The following is a 23623-nucleotide window of genomic DNA, read 5'->3' as shown; positions in this document are numbered from 1 at the left end:
TCTTCAATGATATTTAATTTTCCAAAATTTGGGTATGAAACATTACAATTTTTAAGAAAAGGTATCGACCAAATAACCCCACAAAATTGAAAAAATTACTGTGGGCCATCTGCGTTGTGTTGAATAGAAACTACATCCGCTGGGTTTTCCCTAATTAGGATTTTTTCAAGTACGGTCCGTGCCGCAAACTTTCAATCGAACCCTCACAGTTTGGTGATTTATGGCTGTGGTTACTGCTTACTGTTAACATAATTGTGGGTACTTTGCTTAGGTTTATTGGGTATTCGAATATTGTGTCTGCTACAGTACTGTTACAAGTAACCTACCGGACTTATAACGTAAATTACTATTTCTGTATCTCTGTGTAATGTTGACTCAAGTTGCAAAAAACCACTTGTCATTTGCAACAGCATTTTTTTATTTTTTCATATTTTTGAACTAGATAAGGACAGAAAGGGACCAGAAAATCATAGTTTGGGTTGAATATTTTCCATATAAGTACAGTTTTAAAGTAATTTTAAACGACAAATGCCATAAAATTGCTGTTGCAAATCCAGATTGGTTTTTTGCAACTTCAGTCAACTTTATGTAATTTTATTTCCACCTTCTACGTAAATGAAATGACAGCTTGTAAGCTGTCATTTACTGTCATTAGACTGTAGTCTAATATAATTCAAACAAATTTTGTTATTTATATCATAGTTTTCTGCGATTATGTATGGATTATGGAACCGGCTCCAATGCTCCATCCTGCAACCTGCTAGCTAAAATGAAAATGGTTTACGCTAGAACCTTGAAATTTTAATACATAGTTATTATTTTGTACAACCAGTTATGAAAGTCATGTCATACATTTTTTCATGAATTTGCAGATTGATTAACGAGGGCGTAGCCCCTAGCCCGAGTTAATCAAGCAAATAAGTGAAAAAAAGATACTTTCAAGGCGGCCTTACACCAAGGCAACAATTGGCAACATGTTGCCTGTAACATTTTTTAGTAATGTTGCCGGTCATTACTAAAAAATGTTGCCGGCAACATGTTGCCAATTGTTGCCTTGGTGTAAGACCGCCTTCAGAACGTGCTGTACACGCTATTTTTTTTGCATATCAATGTAAGTTGAGAAATTTGGTCTAAAAGGATTTATAAAAAATTACAAAAAAAAAAATAGGTATGCTTTGACAATCATCTCCAAGGAGATGGAATAAAATGATGCAAAAAAGTACTTCTTTTACTACGTTTTTCGTGTAAAAAAGTGCTACTTTCACTACGATTTTGCGTATAAAAAAATGCCACCTTCATTACGACATGCAAAAAATGCACTTAAGACTCATTAAAAGTTACGTATCAAATTAAAAACAAAACAAAAATATCCATAAGTTTTCAAAATACTAAAAGACAACTTGATTTTTTTTTAATGGGAACACGGGTTAAATGGGGCATCATTAAAAAGCTTATTTTTTTTAGAATTAAATGATATACATAATAGGTTTAGTGATCTGTTCGACTGTAATTAGTAATTACACAAGAGGTTTCATTTAGTCGGATAAATATTTTTTGCAACGAAAACGTATTGCTTAGCAATTAGACGAGAAAAATTGGCAAGATAAAAGCACGACGGCCGTAGGCCGGAGTTGATTTTATCGTGCCAATTTTTCGAGTCTAATTGTCAAGCAATTAGTTTGAGTTGCAAATAAATATTTTTCCTGACTAAATGAAACCTCGAGTGTAATTCGGCGAGACAATTTAATGAATGAACAATAGAAATTTAATTTTTTTATTTGGTATTAAAGGTATTAGATGCCCAGCAACTAAATGTATAAGTTATCTGAGTGTTTTTGCCGGATAAAAGTTAGGGCAAACTTTTATCCGCTGTCAAAGTGACAAAATCACAGCGCGTTATGAGATTTTTTATACATGAATTAAATTGTCGACAGAAATTAAAACTTAATTAAAATAAAATGAAAACACGTAAATAAAGCATCATTTAAAATCCTGTAACGGGTTAAAGCGCCCCATTTTTATCAAAAAATTCCAAAGTCGTGATTTTTGTGTTGAGGGTTCCTTTGCGCTACATGCTGAAAAACAGTTTTGACTCTGCCTCAGAAACAATTGTTTAAAATAGTCCTCTCCGGTAATTCGATGGATACTTGATATAATTACATCATCAACCTCTTTCATTTCCGCATTTTTCTCTTAAAGTTCCTCATCTTCATCGCCCTGTGGTGAAGGGCTGAAGAATATCGCCACCCTTTGTGATTAAGGGGAAGTAGGAGTCTTCCAAAAGTCAGAATAAATTTTCACAGTCACCTACGGAAACAGCTTTACTAGCAGGGTAGTTTAGCCACCTTGTTCCTTTCAACTTTACCCTGGTGGCCCACACTCGGGCACCGTGAGCCTCAATTTGAGTGCTTTCGTTCCTTCGTGCCGCGAACTAGTCCGTGGGCGAAACTAGTTCAATTTCAATGCCCATTGTCCTCTCCGTGTGACTCAGCGAGCAAAGGTTTGCTGATTTCTCAATTTTCCATCAATTTCATTTAACTAAACCTTACTTCTTTGTTTATTTTGGTCTGTCAACTGTCTTCTCTCATTAAAATCCAACACCCCACTTTTCCTGCGACTGCAGCATACGGCAGTACACCATTGGCCCACTCAATTTCACGTGGAGTTAACAAAAACACCGAGTTAATAAAAGGGAGAGATACGAGATTTTAGCTCTCTCCCCGTTTTGCGTGTGCACCAAGTTTGTTTACGTGGTGAACGTTACCGTCAGATTACCGTTAAGTGCCGCAAAAGGGAAAAGCAGCTACAATCCTGTAGTCGCAGTCGAGAACACCCACGACTAGACATCTCGCTGAACAATTTCCCGAGAAAGGCCAGAGTAAAAACTCAGGCTTTTTTTTCTTATCTCGTCACTCTCGCTTTTTATCTTCGTTCTATCGCCAAATAACGTCTTCGTACCCCGGACTCTCCAAAGGCAAATCCGTGATCCTACAGGAGCTACCGTCGGATCCTTGAGGCGAGCTACTTACAACGCTCCGCGCAGGCGCAATCATCACCGCCAAAGCCCACCCTCACCGGAGTCCCGGAGTCCCGCTTCCGGCAGCGGCCAGCACCGCAGCAACTACGGTCAGAGCTTTTTATTCTTAGCGGAAATTTGCCACCAGAAACGGACGATTTGTTCCGTTAATCTGCGCAATCCAAGCTACCTAGTTGACGCGCAAGTTCGCTAAATTTTTATAAAACAAACTTGTAATAAACTTTGTGAAGGGCCTAGCTACTTGACGCTTGATTGTTCGCTCGTATCACTCAAAAATTTTTGAAGTAAATTAACGCCCTGTACGACACGTGGCCACGCGCTCTAATATAGGACAAATTCCCGGGTCAGAAACCGAATCGAAATTTATTTTTACTTTTAAATGGTAGCGGCTTACTAGAATTAATCATATTTTATTTTTACAATTTCATTTATCAAACCAAATACTCTTTTTATGTTCATTTTTTAATTTTTCATCAATATACGTTTATTCCAACAATCTTGTATCGTTGAATTGCCGGAATTTTTCTTCTGAGGTTTTCGGATTTGGACACAGAGTTAAATTTTTAAACTTTTTTTTCAACCAAATCCCTGGCGCCCTATTTTTTTCGATAAGGAACCACCAATACACAAATTGCTCTACGACTGATGCCGAGGCAGTGGACCATCCCCTCAGGTAGATTACAATCCGTCAAAAATTAGAGAACACCAAACTTACGGCAGTAGAGAATGTTGCAATTTGATTATTTCATTTCTCATTGAAACATTTGATTGAGAATATTAAAATTTTATAAATAATAGGAGTATCTAGTTGGGTACGTAAGTTTGATATTTGAAACTTTATCATTCAATAAGGTATACAGTGATTGTTTTCTAAATTTTTCCGCTTGACGTTTCGTTTTGACAAGTTGTGACATTTATTTTCAAAATCCGTTCACACAGGAGAAAATTCTCAAATTCTAACAGTGTCGAACAAAAAAGGAGCTTTTTACACGTATGTCTTACAACATCTTATCTACGATACCGTTTTACTTTTAGTAATTGTTTTAGATATTTGCGATTTTTAAAATTGTGATATTTCCAACAAATTGTTTATTTTATTCTGACAGTTCTGCGCAATAATAGTATATTAAAGAACAAGTTTTATAAGGGTTGATTTGGCGCACGAGTCCCAAGTGTAGAAAACGACCCGTAGGGGAGTTTTGTATAGGACGAGTGCGCCAATGCCCTTATAAAATCATTTTGAATCACCCAATATCATTCATACTGCATTCATCAAGGTCGCACTGATGATATTGACACAGGACCATTAGTGAAACAATCCATTAATAAAATTAATTAATAAAAATTTATTGCTAATAGCCTGTATCAACAAAAATTTTATTTTGAAAATCTGAGGACCTTACTTTACTGCCCGCTTGATGCCTGTTACTTTGGTACCTATAAAAAAGTTTAATATTTTTTTCTTGATAACATTTATTTTTCATGAATCTTACATTTAAGAAAGCACTAATTAGGTTCCTACTCTCTTATTTCATTTTCTTAATGGATAAGAAATGTAAAAACTTTCATTAACTAGAAGATCATTAGAGAAATTATATATTAAGCCAGAGACAAAGAATTTGTCTTGCAGTTTCAACGAACGAGATGAACAATTCAAACCGCAAACACGAAACTTTTCTTAACGGTAATTTTATGTAGAGATTAGGTTCTGTTCTTCTAACGAAAGTTATTAATTTCAGAATCCGACGACCCGTTTCTGGGTTTAAGAAAATTATTCGTGGTTTGGGCCTTTCACAAAATTGCCAAATGCTACAACATTTTTTGTTTCATTTTGTACTCGTTTCTTTATTTGGTGATCGTTGTCTACATTATCAAAAATTTCACAGTAGATTTGATAATGCGATACACTACTGGTGTGGTTCTATTTACATACGTAAGTAATCGAATACTTATCAAAAATGAAATTAGTTATGAAATTAGTCCATCACAGCCATGCTCGTCGTCGTTATTTTCGAAGATGCCATGTTGGAACTATCAAAAGAAATGTATACTTCATTTTTGCCGATAAATAGTGCGGGATTAGAAACAGAGCGTTTTATCGTGAAGAAAGCTACCCGGATCAATATTTACATGTATTTTGTTTTCGCAATTACGATGATGTGTGGCATAGTATTGTTACCAATTTTTGGTAGTAATATTGAATGGTTTATTAATGATTTAATTGTTGAGGAGTATTTCGATAGACGCTCAAAAATTGTTATTAACTTCTTACTTTACTCTGGCATTCCATTTATCGCATATACATGTATTCGATTTCCTGGTCTTATGAGCTACGGAATAGTCCAAGTATATGTGCAAGTCTCATTGATTAATCAGCACATTTTAAAAATGAATGACGATGATCTGCGTTTCGAGAAAATGACCAACGGCGAAAAGATTGTTTATCACAATAAGATCTTTAGAAACTTGTGCTTTTGTATCAAACATCATGTTATTTTGGGAAGGTAAAATTCGATAGTTTATTGAAAAAAAATATTTTTTTTTATTTTTTCAGAACAATAAAAAAATTTCTGCAAACTGCAACATCTCTGGTACCGATATTTGTACTGTTGGGAGTATTGATTTCAATCGGGGTCTTATTCTTGTTAGAACTTGTAAGTTCTAATTCAAAAATTAAATAAGCTTCCTTTAAACGGGCCATGTTTCTAGGTTCTAGAAGATTCAAGTACCATTATGAAAATTCGTTTAGGTGCAGTTGCAACCATCAATATCTTAATTGTTGTTATTTGCTGTGAAGCTGGTCAAATGCTTGTTGATGAAGTACGTAGCTTTAGTTGCCCCATTTAGATACATTATTTATTTTGAATATGACGTGATAATTTTTAAATTTTAGACAAGTTGCGTTTTCGATACTTTAATGAAGTGCTCTTGGTACAATTGGGATTTCAGAAACAAACAAATTTTACTAATTTTCCTGGAAAATTGTTTGAAACCGTTTAAGATGCAGTTCGTCTCAGTCACTATGGATTGTAAGTTAGCAGGTTCTGTAAGTAATCAAGTACGAAATTTACAATTAATAACTTTAATAATCCTGCAGCTTCTGAAAACAGCCACTAGTTACGCCTTAGTGTTGCACAATTTAAGACAGAGTAACTAGCCTCACGAATTAGCAACATTACTTAATAACACAACTGAACAAATAAATCTATTTGTAAGAACATTTTAAATCTTTGGTACCTACACGTTGCTCAGTCATTGTCTTATTCAACATGAATAATATTTTTTAATCTGGTGTTCGTAAGATTTTATTACACTAAAGCCCCGGTTGTATAAAGCTTAGTTAACATGGTGTCAGCTAACAACGCGTCAAGTCGGAAATCCGCCCATTTAATTGGCTGATTCAAACAAAATGTTAAATATCCTCCAATCAGATCGCTTGACATTATGTTAACTTTAACAACGACTTGACATCGCTTTATACAACCGGGCCTTATTAATAACTTGACAGATCTGATCGAACCACATAATAGTCTTTGCCAAAGCCAAATAACCACCAACACTGCATTCTACCCAGAAAATCAACCGGCAACGTTGTGTACTTAGATTTGATTGGTCTAGCATTTTAGTAATGTCAAAATTGCCATTATACACTTAGTGTAATTTTGTTTTCACCAACTTAATTCAACAGGTGGTGGTTATTTGGGTTTGGCGCGGCCTATACTTACAATTTTACAACCTTTGCAAACTTTGCACATTACCTATATCTATTTCTTGTACTAGTTTTTATTCATATTACTGGAATAATACGATAGCTGAACTCAAATTGCACATCACATTCAACAATTTATTTATTGTGACCATTTTATAAAGCAATTACACAAAATATACTATTATAATATTAAGTGTTTGTTCTATTTATGAAGCTAAGTCTTTAGTTTAACTAAGATCCTCTCAGCGCTGAAAAGGCCCTAAGCTTCAGCAGCGCCCTAGTATGTATTATCAAATAATTTCAAACTGAGATTTACTTATTAAATATTACTCTAATATTCTGCCAAATTTTACTTAAAAATTCCTGCTAAAAAGCTTATTAACAGACCGTAAACTTTTTATCATGTAAATAGCCAGCATTAAAAAAAAAGCACCGTATACTCACTAGTAATATCCCGAGTGAATGTCAAATTATCGACAAATTGACATGCACGAGAGGATATTTTGGCAGACTATTTCCTGAGAAAAATTTACATGATAAGTAAGTACAAATAAACGTAATTCTTTTTAAAATATAAAATTAATACCAAATGATTTTTTAATTAGGACTACGCGAAAATTTGGCGCTAGTGCAAATTATCGATAATTGCACTAGTGCAGTATTATCGCTGTAATTCGATCGCTATTGGCTAAAATTCAAATATTCGAGCTTTTTGATTGGCTTAAATTTTTGGAAGGAAATAGTCGCGGATATTGAACTAGAGCAGAATACTCGCTGATATTCGTCCGTTGCTACGTTATTTCTTTAATATGCATTAATATGATTGGTTTAAATAAAAAGGGTAAAAGGGCTCTCCTTCCGCTTTCCAGTCATATCCTTCTGTCGCCAGTAAAACCCGTTACGTTACGTATTGTTGAATATTTTATTTGTTCGACATTTGTAAATAACTGTAATATCTATTCACGTTGGGAAGAACAGTAGTGGTGCAAATGACCTGACCTGTTACTATGACAACACATATGAAAGTTAATGCCAAATGTGTGCGATTTGCACCACTGATGTTCAATCCAACGTGAACAGGATATACAGGGTTATTCTAAATGATTGTAGTCGAAGTAGGCCATGCCCATGTTATTACGTTTTTGCCGCTTTCATGTGAACTGTCAGTTGTGTCGCTGTCACTGTCCTTTTTTAGGTGAAAAGTGCGGTGATGAGGATTTTATTTATTTTTGTTAAATTAACGATTGAATCCAGAAATATTGAGTTATTCTACAATCAATTTTAAAAATAGTGAGTTGTTTTGCACCCAATTTAACACATCATTTTGATGATTTTTTTATGTGGAGCGGCAACCATAAATTTTACATTCAGTTTTCACGCCTACTTCGACTACAATCATTTAGAATAACCCTGTACTTCACTTGCCGTCTAAAATATCATATTATCATTAAAAAAAAAAAAAAAATTGTTACACAGTGTGGGACTGGTTTACAAATCTATGAGGGGCATGATGACCAACTCAATAGACCGGGACCAATGGCTTAAGGTGACTTCCGAATCACGAGACAGAATATAGCTTTTTTTTTTTTTTAATTTCGCCCTGGGTCGGAATCGAACCCGCGACGCTAATAGTAGGGTTAAATTGATTCTATGTGACATAATCTATGCCATCACAAATTTCAAAGTAACTGTTGTAAAATGTCTAACTTTACTACTTTGAAAAGTGTTTAATAGGGCAATTTTTTTCTGGGTATGAATGATGAATGATGATGAATGAATGATCTTGTGAACTGAAATTTGATTATTAGTGTAAAAACATATTTACACCGAGCAAAATAGTTATTTATGTATTAAGGGCGTAAGAAGCCCTCTTATGGTCTGAGGTGTGATTTTGCTAAAAACACGCTGAAGGCCATAAAAGCCAGTTCACGCCCGCAGTACATACACTATTTTATGCACGATTAGGGCCTAAGACCTTAACATTTAAAAAAATTAATAAAGAACTGTCTGCTCATATCACGGATGTTCGCATCGCGTAGTGCTCCAGTCAATTTTTTAGTTTTGCGCGTAACCTTGGGAACAGTGAAAACAACCGTAGCCATTTTGCCAGTTGCAATTTTCCATTATAAATTCATTAACGAAATGATGAACGAGGCTGAGAAAGCGGCATTGCGGCAGAAACGAGTGTCCAGTATCGAGTAATCCCCATTCGGGATTAGGTAGTTTAAGGTACGGAAGGTTCGGAATTTCACCAAAAATATTTGCGACTTTTATTTGACATATCTTTATGGCCCACGGGCATAAAGTGGTCCGTGGGCCATAAAGAGACGTTTATGTCAAGAAAATGTGTGCATAATTGTCAAATTATAATATAATCGTGCATAAATGGTAAAAATGTTATTAGCCCTTTTAGTTTTAGGCCACAGAATGTAATGTGGCCAAACGTTAGTAGATGTCTCTGCCTTCTAGTGGTAACGAGTGTGAAGTTGTCGTTACACTATAACTACCCCTGTCAGACGTCGGCAAAGCATACTTACCTGGCGTAGGGGTTAGAGGTAATTTGAATAGAGAAGAACCTCTCACGTGATATGCGCAGGAGACGAAATTGGGTGGGCTAGTCCATTTCTGGTCTCAAAGGGGAGGTGGCGAGTCATGTGCGCAACAGCGAAACGAAAGTCGAAACTCGAAACTGTGCGGCCATTTAATTTCAGTTAACAGGTTCTGTTTTCTTGGTGTTGGTTTATTTTGTTTGTGTTTCGCGTTTGATTTTGTCGCTTGTATAGTAATAAAACAGCTCTTTTTGAAAATGAACAAAAAACTCATTGGGAAAAAAGGACAAGTGATCCACAGTCAAACTAGAGAAGTGAGTATTTTAAACTTAACCTAAAATAATTTCTAATCATTTCAAATTTTTACTTCTAGGTTATATCCAGATTAATCGAGTTCATGAAAAATGAAGCAACGATTGGATGTCCTACAATACCATTGAAGAATTATAAAGAAAGGATCATTGCAGCGACGGGAATCTCAGAGTCTTCATATAAAAGGATTGTGAAGCAATCAAATGAAGTAAAGGTACGTTTCTAATCACTATTCGTGCCAAGTGCACACTCATCACGTGTCAACTACCGTGTTTTACCAATTCTTAATAAAACAGTTGACACAAAAGCACACGTCAAATAAAAATGTCATTAAAATGGTAGAAATAGTAGTTTATTTAACGAGTTCGTGTGTAATTTGGGCTTTTTTTGGCATGAGTGGGCCAGTTTAAAACTCGAGTGAAACGCGAGTGCCAAAAAAAGGCTCAATTTACACAAGAACGAGTTGAATACAACGTTTTTTTGTTCGACGAGCCCTTTAAAGGCTCGAAATCGCTTAAAATCTTTAAAATTAGCTTGACGTTTCGTTTTGACAGATTGTGACATTTATCAAAATCCACTCACACAGGAGAAATTTCTCAAATTCTGACAGTGTCGAACAAAAAAAAACAATTTATACAGCATTTCATCATTTATGATTGTTTCCAATTCGGACTATCTATGAAAATCTGAAATTTTAGTTGGCAATATTGTGATTTGTCGTAGTAAATCCAAAGAGTAAATCTATTCTAGGTTATAAATGAACTGAACACTACTGTCAGTTTGTTACATTTTTTTAAATAAGTGTACGTATTAGGAATAATAATCTAAAACTTTAATTGAAATGAAACATACATATGTTTGTAGCGCAGTTCTCTTTGAGTTATCTTGAGCTTAATATTTGTTATTTACAGGTCGGGACGAGCACGTCATTTTCGACTCCTCACAAAAAACGGCCAAGATGTAGTCGAAAAAGTACGTTGCCACCACAAGAAGAAGAAGAGGTCCGCAGAATAGTTAATAATTATTATTTAGTGGAAAAGAAACGTCCAACTATTAAAGGCATTTTTCAAAAATTAGAAGAATGTAATGTACCATTTGAGGGAGGTTATTCTTCCTTGCATGTTCTTCTGAAAAAAATAGGCTTCACGTGAGTATTAAATGTAATTTTTGAATAGACCTTATAATTATTTAAATACGTTTGTGTACAGGTGGAGAAAAACTTCCACTAAACGGAAAGTGTTAATGGAAAGCAATGAAATTAGGGCTGCTCGCAGCCGATACTTGCGAAAAATAAGACAATTTCGTTTAGAAAATCGGCCTATAATATACACAGATGAGACATACATCCATTCCTCGCACACAACTCCAAAAGAATGGTCTGATGGATCCAATGCAGGTCTGAAGGCTCCTGTTTCTAAAGGACGGCGTTTGATTATCGTTCATGCAGGAGGCAGCCAGGGATCTATACCCAACGCCCTGTTAATATTTAAATCTGGGGCTAAAACAGGCGATTATCATCAAGATATGAATTTTACTAACTATGAGAAGTGGTTAAAAACTCAATTAATCCCTAATTTGCCGAATAACTCTGTGTTAGTGGTCGATAACGCATCCTACCATAATGTTAGAGTTGCAGAAGACAAAGAGCCAACATCTGCAACATTAAAGAAGGAAATGATTGAATGGCTACGAAAAAAGAATATACATTTTGAAGGAGACATGACCAAACCAGAGCTTTATGAAATTATAAAACGCTATAAAACTAAAGAGCCATCTTATCGATTGGATAGACTTTTATCAGACCATGGGCACACTTTGCTGCGATTACCCCCATATCATCCTGAGTTAAATGCAATAGAAAAAATTTGGGCACTTGTCAAAAACTGGGTAGCTGCTAATAATGTATCTTTTAAATTGGATGATGTGGAGCAATTAGCTAGAACACGGTTTGATTCTGTCACATCAGCAGAATGGAGCAGAATTTGCAATCATGTTCAAAGAATTGAAAAAGAGTATATTGAGAGGGAACACCTGATGGACGAAACAATGGAAATGATGTTTCAAGTGAATACTGGTGATTCAGATTTCAGTGACAGTGAAGATTCTGAAGCATCTGATTGTGAAAGTGATGACACTGACTCTGGTTGATATTATTTATGTTTCTTGTTCGTATCCCACCTCCACCCGGCGGCACGGCAATTTTGCCGGAGTACATACACTATTACGGATATTACTATCAAGTAATAGTGCAGTGCTTATCAACATAATTACCGGCGTGTCGCCTCCTGTTGTGTATTATGTTCTGTGTCAATGTTAAGGAACTTCCTCACGATGTGACATGAGTATAATAATATACCTTTTTGAATTTCAACTACCAATGTGTTATCTAAATCCAGAATTTTTAAAAAGAGATTGCGGTGCTATTCCCGCTACTGAAATTACAAGTGGTAAAATCGAAATTTTTTCTAAACACCAAAGATTTCTCATAGCAACGGAGAGCTCTAAATATTTATTAATTTTTGTGTTATATGTCTGTGTTATATTGTGTGAATTTGGAACAGCTATATCTAAAAGATATGCTTGCTTTTGTTGTTTATTTAAAATTATAATGTCTGGTCTGTTATGCTTTATGAATGTCAGTTAAAATTGTTCTATCAAAATATAACTTGTAACTGTCATTTTCCAAACAACTTTCTGGTGTATAACTATAATGTGGTTGTGTATTCTTTAATAAATTGAATTTAACAGCCAAATTCATGTGTATAATTTTAGCGAATATATCGTGACGTTTTTTATATTCGCTTTGAGCCAAAACGGTGCAAGAAGAAATGATGTGTAAACCGCATATGTGTTTTTTATAATTTCTTGTATTTATAACACGATCTTGTATTGCAAATATAAAACCCATGCATGAGAGGCCTGAATATTAACTTCTGGTTGTTCCAGTTCTTTAAAGTATCTCCCATGTAAAGACTTCTGTTTTGTATTCTTCTGGAATTATTCTCTGTTAAACAATAAACTATTATTATCACTATTATAATTTGTTGCACTTACTGCATTCATATTTTTATAAATAATTTCTCCATATTTAAACGTTGATTAGAGCAAACACTGTTACTTTTACTTTTCCTCAAAAATAATGACACAATTCAAAAATAGAAACATTTAGCGTTTATTTAGTGCGAAGTCGGCATAAAGACACTTGTTGCATAACAGGTACACTAACAATAGTTCGAAAAGAACCTACTTGTTTTGATTTCGAAAGATATGACAACACAAAATCAAACTTTGCACCTTAGCGTGTCTAATAATGTCAAAGTGACGTAGGCAAATTTTTAAAATTTATTCAATAATTTTTAGTACCTATCTATTGATATAAATTATAAAAATAATAAATCCTATCACATAAATCAAACTTTGTCGAACGTCAAATAGCTGGGAAAAAACATTTTGCTACGCCACTGCGCTCGGTACCCCTTCCACTTCAACGCGCAGCAAAGGTCACGTGGCAGGTTCTTCTCTATTCAAATTACCTCTACCGTGATCAACAAGGCGGTTCCCCCAGGATGAGGCCCTTCCATTGCACCGAGGTCGGGCTGACCCCTGCGATTATCCCTAATGCGGATAACTCGGGCGCACAATTTTTGGTAGTCGGGACTGCGTGCGCGCTGTCCCGGTCTAATTTAATCTAAACTAAAATGTTTATAGTTTTAGCACTTTTAGTACTTATAGTTTACACAGTTTCATCAGTCAGTCATACATTTATTCCAATTTCTTATCTCTGTGTAGGTAAGGTATGTAATTTTATTTCCATCTTCTACGTAAATGACAGCTTACAGACATTTGTGGTATAACTGGTAGAGGGCGATTCAAACCAGAACAAGACAAGGGCGGGGCTTAAGATGCGCGCCGTTAAAGTGACCAGTGGCGTATGAAACTATTACTACTTGATTAAAATAATAAACATTACGAAATGAATGGGCAAAATTGATTTGAATTATCATCAGGGCTTTTTTTTATTTTACACAACACGAGTAGTACACAAGCACAACTGACAGACAACAATAAGCGTAAAAACGGGAAAAATTTTACTTTCTAACGCCGCCACTGTAATACACGTGCTTCCCTTCTGAAACAATGGACTGAGCCGACGTCTTTCTACGCAGACTACGTGATGTCCTGTTCTAAGGTACTAGATCAACACACTACGTATAGAGGTACCGCCATTCCATTCCTCGCGAGAGTGGATTGTAAGATAAAGAAATCAAATGCAAATTTCACAAGTGAAATAAGGAAGACAATAGTTTTGGGGATTTTTTTAATGAAATAATGGCATTACTACAATGTCAAAAATTTGTTAGGTTATGTCGCCCATTATTAATCAAAATTTTTTAACTGAAATGTTTTACTGGTTGCAGATATTTTTTTAATTAAAATTTACAAAAACCACTAATAAAACCCAAACAAGTTACCAAATTTTTAATCGTTTAAAAATACAATATTAAAAAATATTTTGAACTGCTCTTCTCATTCCCATAATTTTACTGTCACATTTTGACCACAATTAATAATTCTCAGAAGATTCGTAAAAGGGTAGTTTTGGTTAAAGAGAGTTTCGGGATTAGGCTTTAGTGTTTAGTTGGGAAACAAATGAAGTTGCAAGATGATCTACAGTAACTAAAATCTAGGAAAAAAGTTTAGATATTGAAACAGTACATAATTATTGTTAATAAAATAAATTACTAATGTGGCGGAGGGATAGTATAAAAAAAAGTTATAGGTATAGGTAGCTGTTTAAACTATCAGACACAAAAATACCTATAATAAATATACCTATATTCATAGGTTCCAGTAACAGATGAGGGAAAACTTCAGGTTTCAATCGCTGCAAATCTTCAGCCCAAAAGAAATCATCTTTACTAAAATGTTTCTGCAAATGAAAATAATATTAAGTATACTGTAGCCACTTACTTATATCACCTAACATAAGAAAAACTAAATCTTTACTTTATTACTTTATTATGTAGATACTTACACAGCAGATTTGTAGACAGTCTCAATTTTTTTAGCCACTGTTCCCTCCGTACTCTGTTTTTGACTCCTAATATTAAATTGCTTGTTACTGTATATAAGTATATGCTACGAGTATATGTAACGGGTGTCTTACCGTTTGGAACATAAAACAATTTAAATCCATTTTTTCTAGAACTTGAACAGCCGCTAACACAACACTTGTTACTGACCATGTTAAAGTATTAAAATAAACGCAAGTAACTGAACCAAGTTAAAAGATGTAACGAGAACAAAGAAATAAATGACAATACTTAAACACAAACGAAAACTGTAACGAAATAATAAGTTAGATGAATCGTCAACGAGGATTATTAAATATGCAGCAGAATAATGACACTACTTTTTGTCAAATTACGTCAAATCATTTTTGGATTGTGTTTTTTTTATCCCCAGTTTGAGTAGATTGTGCGACAAGGACAGACATAAAAAATCACTAATGGCGGTACCTCTATACGTAGTGTGTTGATCTAGTTACCTTATCCTGTTCTGGTTTGAATCGCCCTCTAACTAAGTAAATGAGTAGTTACGGGTAGAGCCCTGTAATATTTTACAGGCTCGTAGAAGAGACCTGTAATATTTTACGATGCTCATCAAAATAAAAAGGGTAAAAGGGCTCTCCTTCGGCTTTCCAGTCATATCCTTCTGTCGCCAGTAAAACCCGTTACGTTACGTATTGTTGAATATTTTATTTGTTCCACATTTGTAAATAACTATTCACGTTGGGAAGAACAGTTGTGGTGCAAATGACCTGACCTGTTACTATGACAACTCATATGAAAGTTAATGCCAAATGTGTGCGATTTGCACCACTGATGTTCAATCCAACATGAATAGGATATACAAACTATTATCCCATCAATTGTTGCAATTACATACTGTCACGAGCAAAAAAAAACTGGTCGTCAAAATCATGTTTTAACGTAATGGAAAATGCTCCATTGTAAAACGATCGTAAAATCATAACCTATCATCATGTTGTATGACATTAATTGACACTAATTATTTAATCTTTTAACACTTTGTTGACGTGGGCATAATCAGGCAGGGAAAAATGTTTAATTTGTGACAATCTAACCAAATTTTGAAATGACATTGACGACCAGAATTTTTTGCTCGCGACAGTACGTTGATAATGCATTTTGATCCGTTTTAGAAAGTCATTTTCATCGCTCTTGGGATCGAATCAGTAGAGAACCGGACTTGCAGCGTTGGTAATTCCGTGGGTATTTTCTTGGATTTCAGGAAAATCGCTTCAAAATCTTCTTCGGGCATTAAAGCCATTCTTTCTTTTCTTTCTTTTTGCAACAATCTTCACAATACTTCTGAGAGTATTTTTGTTGTTTATCTCAACACCATGACGACGTAGTTATAATCGCCCCACCGCCTTTCATTACAAAATTTTTATAAACATAAATAATAATTAAAAAACGAAATTTAAAGGCTGAAGATGTAAATAAAAGTTTGTATGCAACTCGCTTAGCAATTAATCTTTACTGGGCTTACTGGCTTATGGAGACTCGTTCCTTACGTCACTCGTCCCACAAAAGCCAGCGCGCCCGAAAGGCTCGGATACACGATGCCAGTAACTCGTACCAGTTACTAAAACCGAGTACTGGAAACAAGTATTTCGTAAGAGTTTGGGGCGTATTCTGTAATTTTTAAAGGGGCGTTAAAATTTTAGCGTCGTTTAAAATTTAAAATTTCACGTCCTGATTGGTCATTGCTATGACAACTTAATTAAACGCCCTTTAAAAATTAGGGGAGCAGTTACAGAATACGCCCCAGTAGCGTCTATATAGTTTTTTAGTAAATTTCATGCTAGTACAAGAAAGTAGAAAATATTAAGATAATTTATTTTTGAATAAGTTATCTATATGTTTTAATCACCTTAAATGGGATTTCGCGAAACAAATTTTGTAAAATAAATTAAGTTTGTTCATGGGAGAAAGTTGAATTAAATTTTAAATTCTTTAACACATTAACCTTTAACTCTTTATCTCTTTAGACAAGATGGTCAACAATTAGATGTATTGGTGTTTCTGGTTCTACATTTGCTTATCAACTAACTTAAAACTAACGAAAATATACAAAAAGTAAATTCGCACCCCCTCTCCGTCATGGGTAGTACGCTGGTGGTCTTTTGCAAGATGTGACTGAGCCAGATGGCGGGACTTTCCCACTATTGTGAAAGAGACCACCAACGTACCGGCACCGGGGATGATTGTCGACAGGAATATTGGAAGCGGCGTCATAAACTAAATTGGACCGGCCGCTCCAACATCCCGCCCCTCATTGAAGGCTTCCTTCAATATTAAATTTAAACGGTATATACAAATCAATTATGTATGACACATCGGTGTGCACATGTACAATTGAAACTTATGACTAAAGAACAAACGACAAAACAAAAAACAAAAGAAAACGAAATGAATACAAACAAACAAACCAAAATGGGTAAATAGGCACTATCACTAAAAGTTCAAAAAAGTTCGAACGCTCTCACTGGTTAAATGTACATAGAGGCCATGGGTAAAACACACACTTTGTTTATTGAGCGGGTCACTTCACCTTTTGAAGTTTCTAAAGTCACCACACGCACACAACCATCCTTTCCTGGGTGTAGGCGAACGACACGTGCCAAGCGCCATTGAAGGGGTGGTGAATTGTCTTACTTGATGACCGCTAACTCGCCCACTTCGATGTTTGGAAGACGCTGGTTCCACTTACGGCGGGGTTGTAGTTGCGTCAGGTAGTCCACGGACCACCTTTTCCAAAAATGCTGCCGAAGTTGTTCCACATATTGCCATCGAGACAGCCGGTTGATGGGCAAAGGCGTTACGTCATGCTCCACGGGGGCAGTGAGCAGATCACCTATTAAGAAGTGGCTTGGGGAAAGGGCGATTAGGTCATTGGGGTCGTTGGAGATGGGTGTCAAAGGACGTGAATTCAGGCAGGCTTCGATCTGTGTTAATACCGTGTGCATCTCCTCATATGTTAGTGATGTCAGACCAATCACTCTTTTAAGGTGTGACTTTACGGACCGGATACCTGCCTCCCATATCCCACCGTGATGGGGACTATGGGGAGGAATGAAATGCCACCGGACCGTACGATCGGCTAGCCGGTCAATTACATCGCGTTCGAATTTTTGCGACTTTAACATTTCGCCAAGTTCGGATAATTCATTACGAGCACCCACAAAATTTGTTCCGTTGTCCGAATATAAATTTGCAACGTGCCCGCGACGGGATATGAAGCGTTTGAGAGCGCCCAAAAACGATTGAGAACTCAAATCTCCGACGAGCTCTAAATGTAACGCTTTGGTCGCAAAGCAGACAAACAGGGCGATATAACCCTTTACCGTCCTTTTGCCTCTACCTCGACCCTCTTTCAGGTACACTGGACCGCCAAAGTCAACGCCGCTGTTGAGAAAAGGTCGGGCCGGTTGAACGCGATCTTTGGGCAACTCACCCATTAATTGATACGATGTCGTCGGGTTTGCTCGGAAACATTTGAGGCAATTGTGAATGATTCGTCGCACCACGGAGCGCCCCGACATGGGCCAGTACCTTTGTCGCAGAGAGGCCAATGTAGCCTGAGGGCCGGCATGCAATAATGAGATGTGCTCCGATTGAACGATTAATTCGGTGATTTCGCACTTAGGTAACACTATTGGGTGCTTAACGTCCGAATGAGCGCCGGAATTTCTTAAACGACCTCCGACACGTATGAGTCCGCTATCGTCGAGGAAAGGGTTGAGTGATATCAGACGACTTTTCTTGCTGACTTGACGACCGCCCTCGAGTTCTTTGATTTCGGTACTAAACGCTTGATGCTGTACGTTTTTTAGGATGATAAGCATTGATCTTTGTAATTCAGATACTTTCAAGGGACCGGTGTGCTTTGTGATGGGCTTTCGACAGTTTTCCGCGAATCGTAAACAGTACGACAACACGCGTTGTAGTTTGCGCAACGATGAAAATCGAGTAAAAAAATCTGGTGGTAACATTTTCTCGGAAGTTATCGCGACAGCAACCACACGTCGTTGTTCCGGCAACTCCTGATCGTTGGCGAAGTTTGGATTCGTCTGACAGTACTTCGGCCAATGCTGTGCCTCGTCTGACAACCAGGATGGCCCGTGCCACCATAATGGAGAATCAATCAATTCGCGGGGTGAACAGCCTCGCGAAATTATGTCAGCGGGATTGTCTTTGGTGTTGACGTAACTCCAGACGCAATTTTTTGTTAACATCTGAATCTCGGAAACACGGTTTGCGACGAACGTTTTCCAAGTCGCTGGCTCGGCCGCTAACCACGACAAAACGATTTGAGAAGCGAGGGAGAGTTATTGTCTTGAGGGGTGCCACTCGAGATTTAGCGCAAAGTAACCGGGTTTGATGGGGTGTCGCGGTGTTTAAGGATCTGATATAGATGCATGCTCCGTAAGCGCGTTCGGATGCATCGCAAAAACCGTGGAGTTCGAATCCAATGGGATTCTGATTCGAAGTTACCTGCCGAGGAATCTCCAACTGATTCAATTCAGGTAAGCTGGCAATGAATGAATCCCAGGTAGTCAGGATCCTTATTGGGACGGACTCATCCCACCCAACATTTAACGACCATAGCGATTGGATCATTAATTTTGCAATTAGGATGACCGGACCCACAAGACCGAGAGGGTCAAAAATCTGCGCGGTGATTGATAAGATTCGTCGCTTGGTTACCCGATTTCCTGACTGGATCTGACATATGGAATATTTTAACGCGTCATGTGTGCAATTCCATAATAGACCTAATGTTTTGGAGTCGCCATGTTTATCGAAATTCACCATGACTTCATTTTCACTTAACGTGGGCAATAGCTCGGGGCAATTTGATGCCCATTTGTTTAACGGGAAACAGCCTTTGTCAAGGATTGCCACTATATTGTCGCGTAACGCGCGCGCTTCGCGAACCGTTTTTGCTCCAGTTAGCAGGTCGTCCACATACGTGTCCTGCATGATTGACCGCTGAGCTTCGGGATTATTTGAGCCTTCTTCCAGTGCTACCTGTTGTATGCATCGCGTAGCCAGGTAGGACGATGACGCCATGCCGTAGGTAACCGTGTTAAGCTCGTAAACTTGAACCGGATGGGACGGGTCGCGACGCCATAAAATTCGTTGGTACTTTCTGTCCTCTTTGTCCAATTGTATTTGCCGATACATTTTTGTTATATCCGCGGATATCACGATGTTATGCAACCTAAAACGCGTAATGATAGCAAAGAGATCCTGTTGTACCACCGGACCTACCATTAATTTGTCGTTTAGACTGACACCGTTAGAGGTTTTGGCCGATGCGTCAAAGACTACGCGCAATTTAGTGGAAACACTGGACTCTTTTACTACCGAGTGGTGAGGTAAAAAATACCCGTCGTTGGAGAACATTTCGCGATCTTCAATTGTTACCGGTGACATGTGATGCAAAGATTGATATTCGTCCAAGAACAATTGATAGGAAACGCGCAAATCCGGAGATCTTTTTAATCGTCTTTCAAGACCGTGTAACCTTTTCAAAGCGATGTCATAAGACGACCCTAACTCTTTTGAATTGTCTTTGAATGGTAGTCTGACTGTGAATCGGCCGTCATTGTCGCGTTTGACGGTGGAGATGAAATGTGTCTCACACGCTCGTTCAGCGGATTCACTGCGCTGGTTACGACGTGTAAATTCGTCACGGAATTTTGCGGAAGTTTGGCAGGTAGACGCATTGCGCCCCCGGCTATCCATCCCAGGTGGGTCTTTTGGAAAACCGGGTGCACTTTGGTGGCCTTGATTTGACCGACACAGAGGAGGTCCCAAAAGATTTCAGCACCGATTAGAATATCTATGGGACCGGAACGATGAAATTGCGGATCCGCTAGCTTGATGTTATTTGGGATTTGGAGGAGACTTGCATTTATCGATTCCGCCGGCACTGAATGAGTTATGATCGGTACTACAAGACAATTCAAGTTAGCACCGAACGCATTGTGAAATGATTTGACTTGCAGACTGGCGATTTTATTGACAATGCTGCCGTTAGCATTACCAATTCCGGTGACGCGGATGTTGGTTTCTTTCGAATTGACCCTTAAACGTTTGCAAGTTTCGATCGTTACGAAGTTGGATTGAGACCCAACATCAATCAATGCGCGACACGATTGATATTGGCCGGTGTTGTCTCGTACGAGAATGACTGCTGTTGATAAAAGTACCTGCGATTCGTAACTATGACAGTGATGGTTAGCTACGATCGGGGTGTCTTCAGCCGCGTTCGTTGTCACAGGTGCTGCGGGTTCCGTCAAATGGAGCAATGAGTTGTGCATTTTATTACAAATTTTACAAACTCCTGACTTGCATTGGGACGCGGAATGTGAGGTGCTCCTCAAGCAATTGAAACATAATTTTAACCTTTTGACTTCGGCGATCCGAGCCGAAACGGACAAATTTAAAAATTGTTTGCATTGATACATAAAATGGTTTTGATTGCACAACTTGCACGAGGGCTGTTGCGTAGCCAAGTTGGAGGAAGATCTCGTGAACGGCGCTTTTGATTTCTGTTGCGGATTTGACTTGGATTGAACGTCACGGTTCTTTTCGGGGTTTTTGTGAAATTGGATCGCTTCCCACACGCGACAGCGATCCTTGAGGTACGCGTACATGTCCTTTAGCGTTGGCATCGTTTTTTTGTTGGTTGTTTCCCATTCCCGCATGGTAAATGCATCTAATTTTAATTCGATTAAATGGATTATTAGAAGATCCCATGTTTCCGTCGGCGCATCTAACGTTTTTAACACTTTCAAGTGCAAATCTACCTTGTCGATAAGTTGCCTCAGAGACGCGGGAGAATCTTTTGTGACGTTGGGTAAATCGAATAACGCGCGAATATGATTTTTTATGATCAAACGTTGATCGTCATACCTTTCTTTCAGCAAAGCAATCGCGATTAGTAGTATGTAAAATGTTACTTCTGGGCCAGGACATTTGGCGTCTTAAAAATCAAGGCAAAATCTTACAAATTTAGCTGTTTGCCCAAAAGCAAACAACCGAATAGGGCCTAAAACCTCTCAAAAATCATTAATTTTTATCCACCCCAAAAGTTCCCAAATATGTGTAGGCCACCAAAAGTTGGGCACACGAAAAACAGGGTAGAATCCTACAAATTTACTGTTTTCCCGAAAGTAACCATCCGAAAAAGATCTAAAAAACTTACAAAATGCCTTGATTTTAGACACCCCAAAAATAGCTTTTCCTTTCTGGACCAAGCCAATTGGCGCATGCAAAAATCAATTAAAATTACCTCAAAACTGCTCTAAAACCATTGTCAAATCTCTAGATTTCAGACACCTCAAAACAGCTTTTTATTTCTGGACCAAGCCTATTGGCGCATGGAAAAATCAATGAAAATCAACTTAAAGCGTCTTAAAAATCAAGGCAAAATCTTACAAATTTAGCTGTTTGCCCAAATGCACACAACCGAAAAGGGCCCAAAACCTCTCAAAAATCATTAATTTTTATCCACCCCAAAAGTTCCTAAATATGTGTAGACCACCAAAGATTGGGCACACGAAAAAACCGTTAAAATCTCCCAAAATCATGTAAAATTATCTCACGAGCACTCTAAAAAACTCACAACATACCGTGTTTTTAGACACTCCAAAATGGCTTTTTATTTCTGGACCAGACCAATTGGCGCATGCAAAAAAAAGAGAAAGACAACACCAAATCAAAGAGGTATATTTGGCGCCTTACAAACTAATGTGGTGAAATTCCTTTAAAAATCATAATTTTTTATGCTCCCAAAAAATACTCGAGACTCAATAGACCACCAGAAAATGGGCACATGGGAAAATCATCCAAAATCAAACAAAATTACATTAAAAGCACCCAAAAAACCTTACAACATTCCTTGTTTTGAGACACCCCAAAATGGATTTTTACTTCTGGAGAAAGCATTGGCACATGCAAAAAATTCACCAGTCGGAGTGGCGACCGGTAATAATATTAAACAAATAAAAGCTCTTGTTTTTAAATTTCCAAAATGGCTTTTTTATTTCTGGACCAGGATAATAATTGGTAAATCTTGGATTCAGAATATTTACAGAATTGATAAAAATAAGTGCAAAACATTCCCCGTTTTCATTCCGACTACAATCCGATCAATTCTTACAGCATCTCCTCTTTCACGACAGCTTATACCGTTTATAGGTATGTGTCTATCGAAGAGAATCATCGGCACGACCATCAATCCTGAATTCGTCTTCGACTCGTGAGCCTTTGGCGAATCACCAGAACAGGTCATTGTTGTTCGATATTACTGTAAGTCATGAATAGATGGAAGAGTCCCAATACCGAGAAATGTTTTGAGAATATTTGGCAGCACTCAGTTGTCCGTCAATCTTCGTGGGTCCTCAATCTCTATGGCCACTCGAGATCTCACCAGTTCAGATTTAAGAACAACTGCATTCTCAATAAAAAAAGGCGGCGATAGGAATCGAACTCAAAACCTTGTAATTATCTGTCTAACTCTCTACTAGCTGAGCTATTTAGGTCTTGTCCATTATAATTTCTAATCAGCTACAATAATACATTAAATTGCGCAATATTACGAAATCAAAAAAAAGTTGGATTCGCAACAATTCGAACTCGAGACCCCTTGGATTGAACGCGAATATCTTACCAACACGCCTATAGAGGATCTTCAGTATTTTTCGGATTGAATATATTATATTGTCTATGCTAATTTTCTTATTAATTAAAAAAATGAAATTCGCTACGCACTAGTGTACATAACAATTATTGTGTCCAAATTAAGTTTATTTTTTAAGGGTAAGCACGCACGTAATACGCTGAATACGCTCAATCGTGCAGCGCTTAAATTTAATAACGAATAACGCATTTTGACTTTTGAGCGTTTTTACTA

At 37.2% G+C, this 23623-nt stretch overlaps 2 protein-coding genes, 2 long non-coding RNA genes and 1 pseudogene across 5 annotated transcripts; 3 read left to right on the top strand and 2 right to left on the bottom strand.

The window, feature by feature from the left end:
* The first annotated feature begins 4540 nt into the window (after nt 1–4540).
* LOC138122632 (uncharacterized) lies at nt 4541–6511 on the top strand. The gene is made up of 4 exons (XR_011156563.1): nt 4541–5691; nt 5747–5857; nt 5931–6083; nt 6135–6511. It is a non-coding gene; the product is annotated as an uncharacterized lncRNA (long non-coding RNA).
* Nucleotides 6512–9030: 2519 nt separating this feature from the next.
* LOC138122631 (uncharacterized) lies at nt 9031–10749 on the top strand. Its single transcript, XR_011156562.1, has 3 exons — nt 9031–9609; nt 9669–9821; nt 10519–10749. It is a non-coding gene; the product is annotated as an uncharacterized lncRNA (long non-coding RNA).
* Nucleotides 10750–13132: 2383 nt separating this feature from the next.
* Nucleotides 13133–13284, top strand: LOC138125137 (U1 spliceosomal RNA; annotated as a pseudogene).
* A 787-nt stretch (nt 13285–14071) lies between these two features.
* LOC138122628 (uncharacterized) lies at nt 14072–18932 on the bottom strand. 2 transcript variants are annotated; one of them, XM_069036885.1, is made up of 3 exons: nt 14775–18932; nt 14643–14708; nt 14072–14537 (listed from the first exon to the last, which is right to left on the bottom strand). In XM_069036885.1, the coding sequence occupies exon 1, from the start codon at nt 18930–18932 to the stop codon at nt 17349–17351; it is 1584 nt and encodes a 527-aa protein (XP_068892986.1). In that variant the 3' UTR covers nt 14072–14537; nt 14643–14708; nt 14775–17348. The 2 variants fall into 2 exon arrangements, with proteins under 2 accessions (XP_068892986.1, XP_068892985.1); XM_069036884.1 differs by having other exon boundaries at nt 14643–18932.
* A 1323-nt stretch (nt 18933–20255) lies between these two features.
* Nucleotides 20256–21362, bottom strand: LOC138122688 (uncharacterized). The gene has a single exon (XM_069036942.1). It carries the CDS (start codon nt 21360–21362, stop codon nt 20256–20258), a length of 1107 nt encoding a protein of 368 aa, XP_068893043.1.
* Nucleotides 21363–23623: the final 2261 nt, after the last annotated feature.

This window comes from Tenebrio molitor, chromosome 2 (genome assembly GCF_963966145.1).
Source record: "Tenebrio molitor chromosome 2, icTenMoli1.1, whole genome shotgun sequence".
NCBI classification, from domain to species: Eukaryota; Metazoa; Arthropoda; class Insecta; order Coleoptera; family Tenebrionidae; genus Tenebrio; species Tenebrio molitor.
Note: the sequence above shows the minus strand (reverse complement) of the source record. Positions and strands in the feature narration are given on the sequence as shown.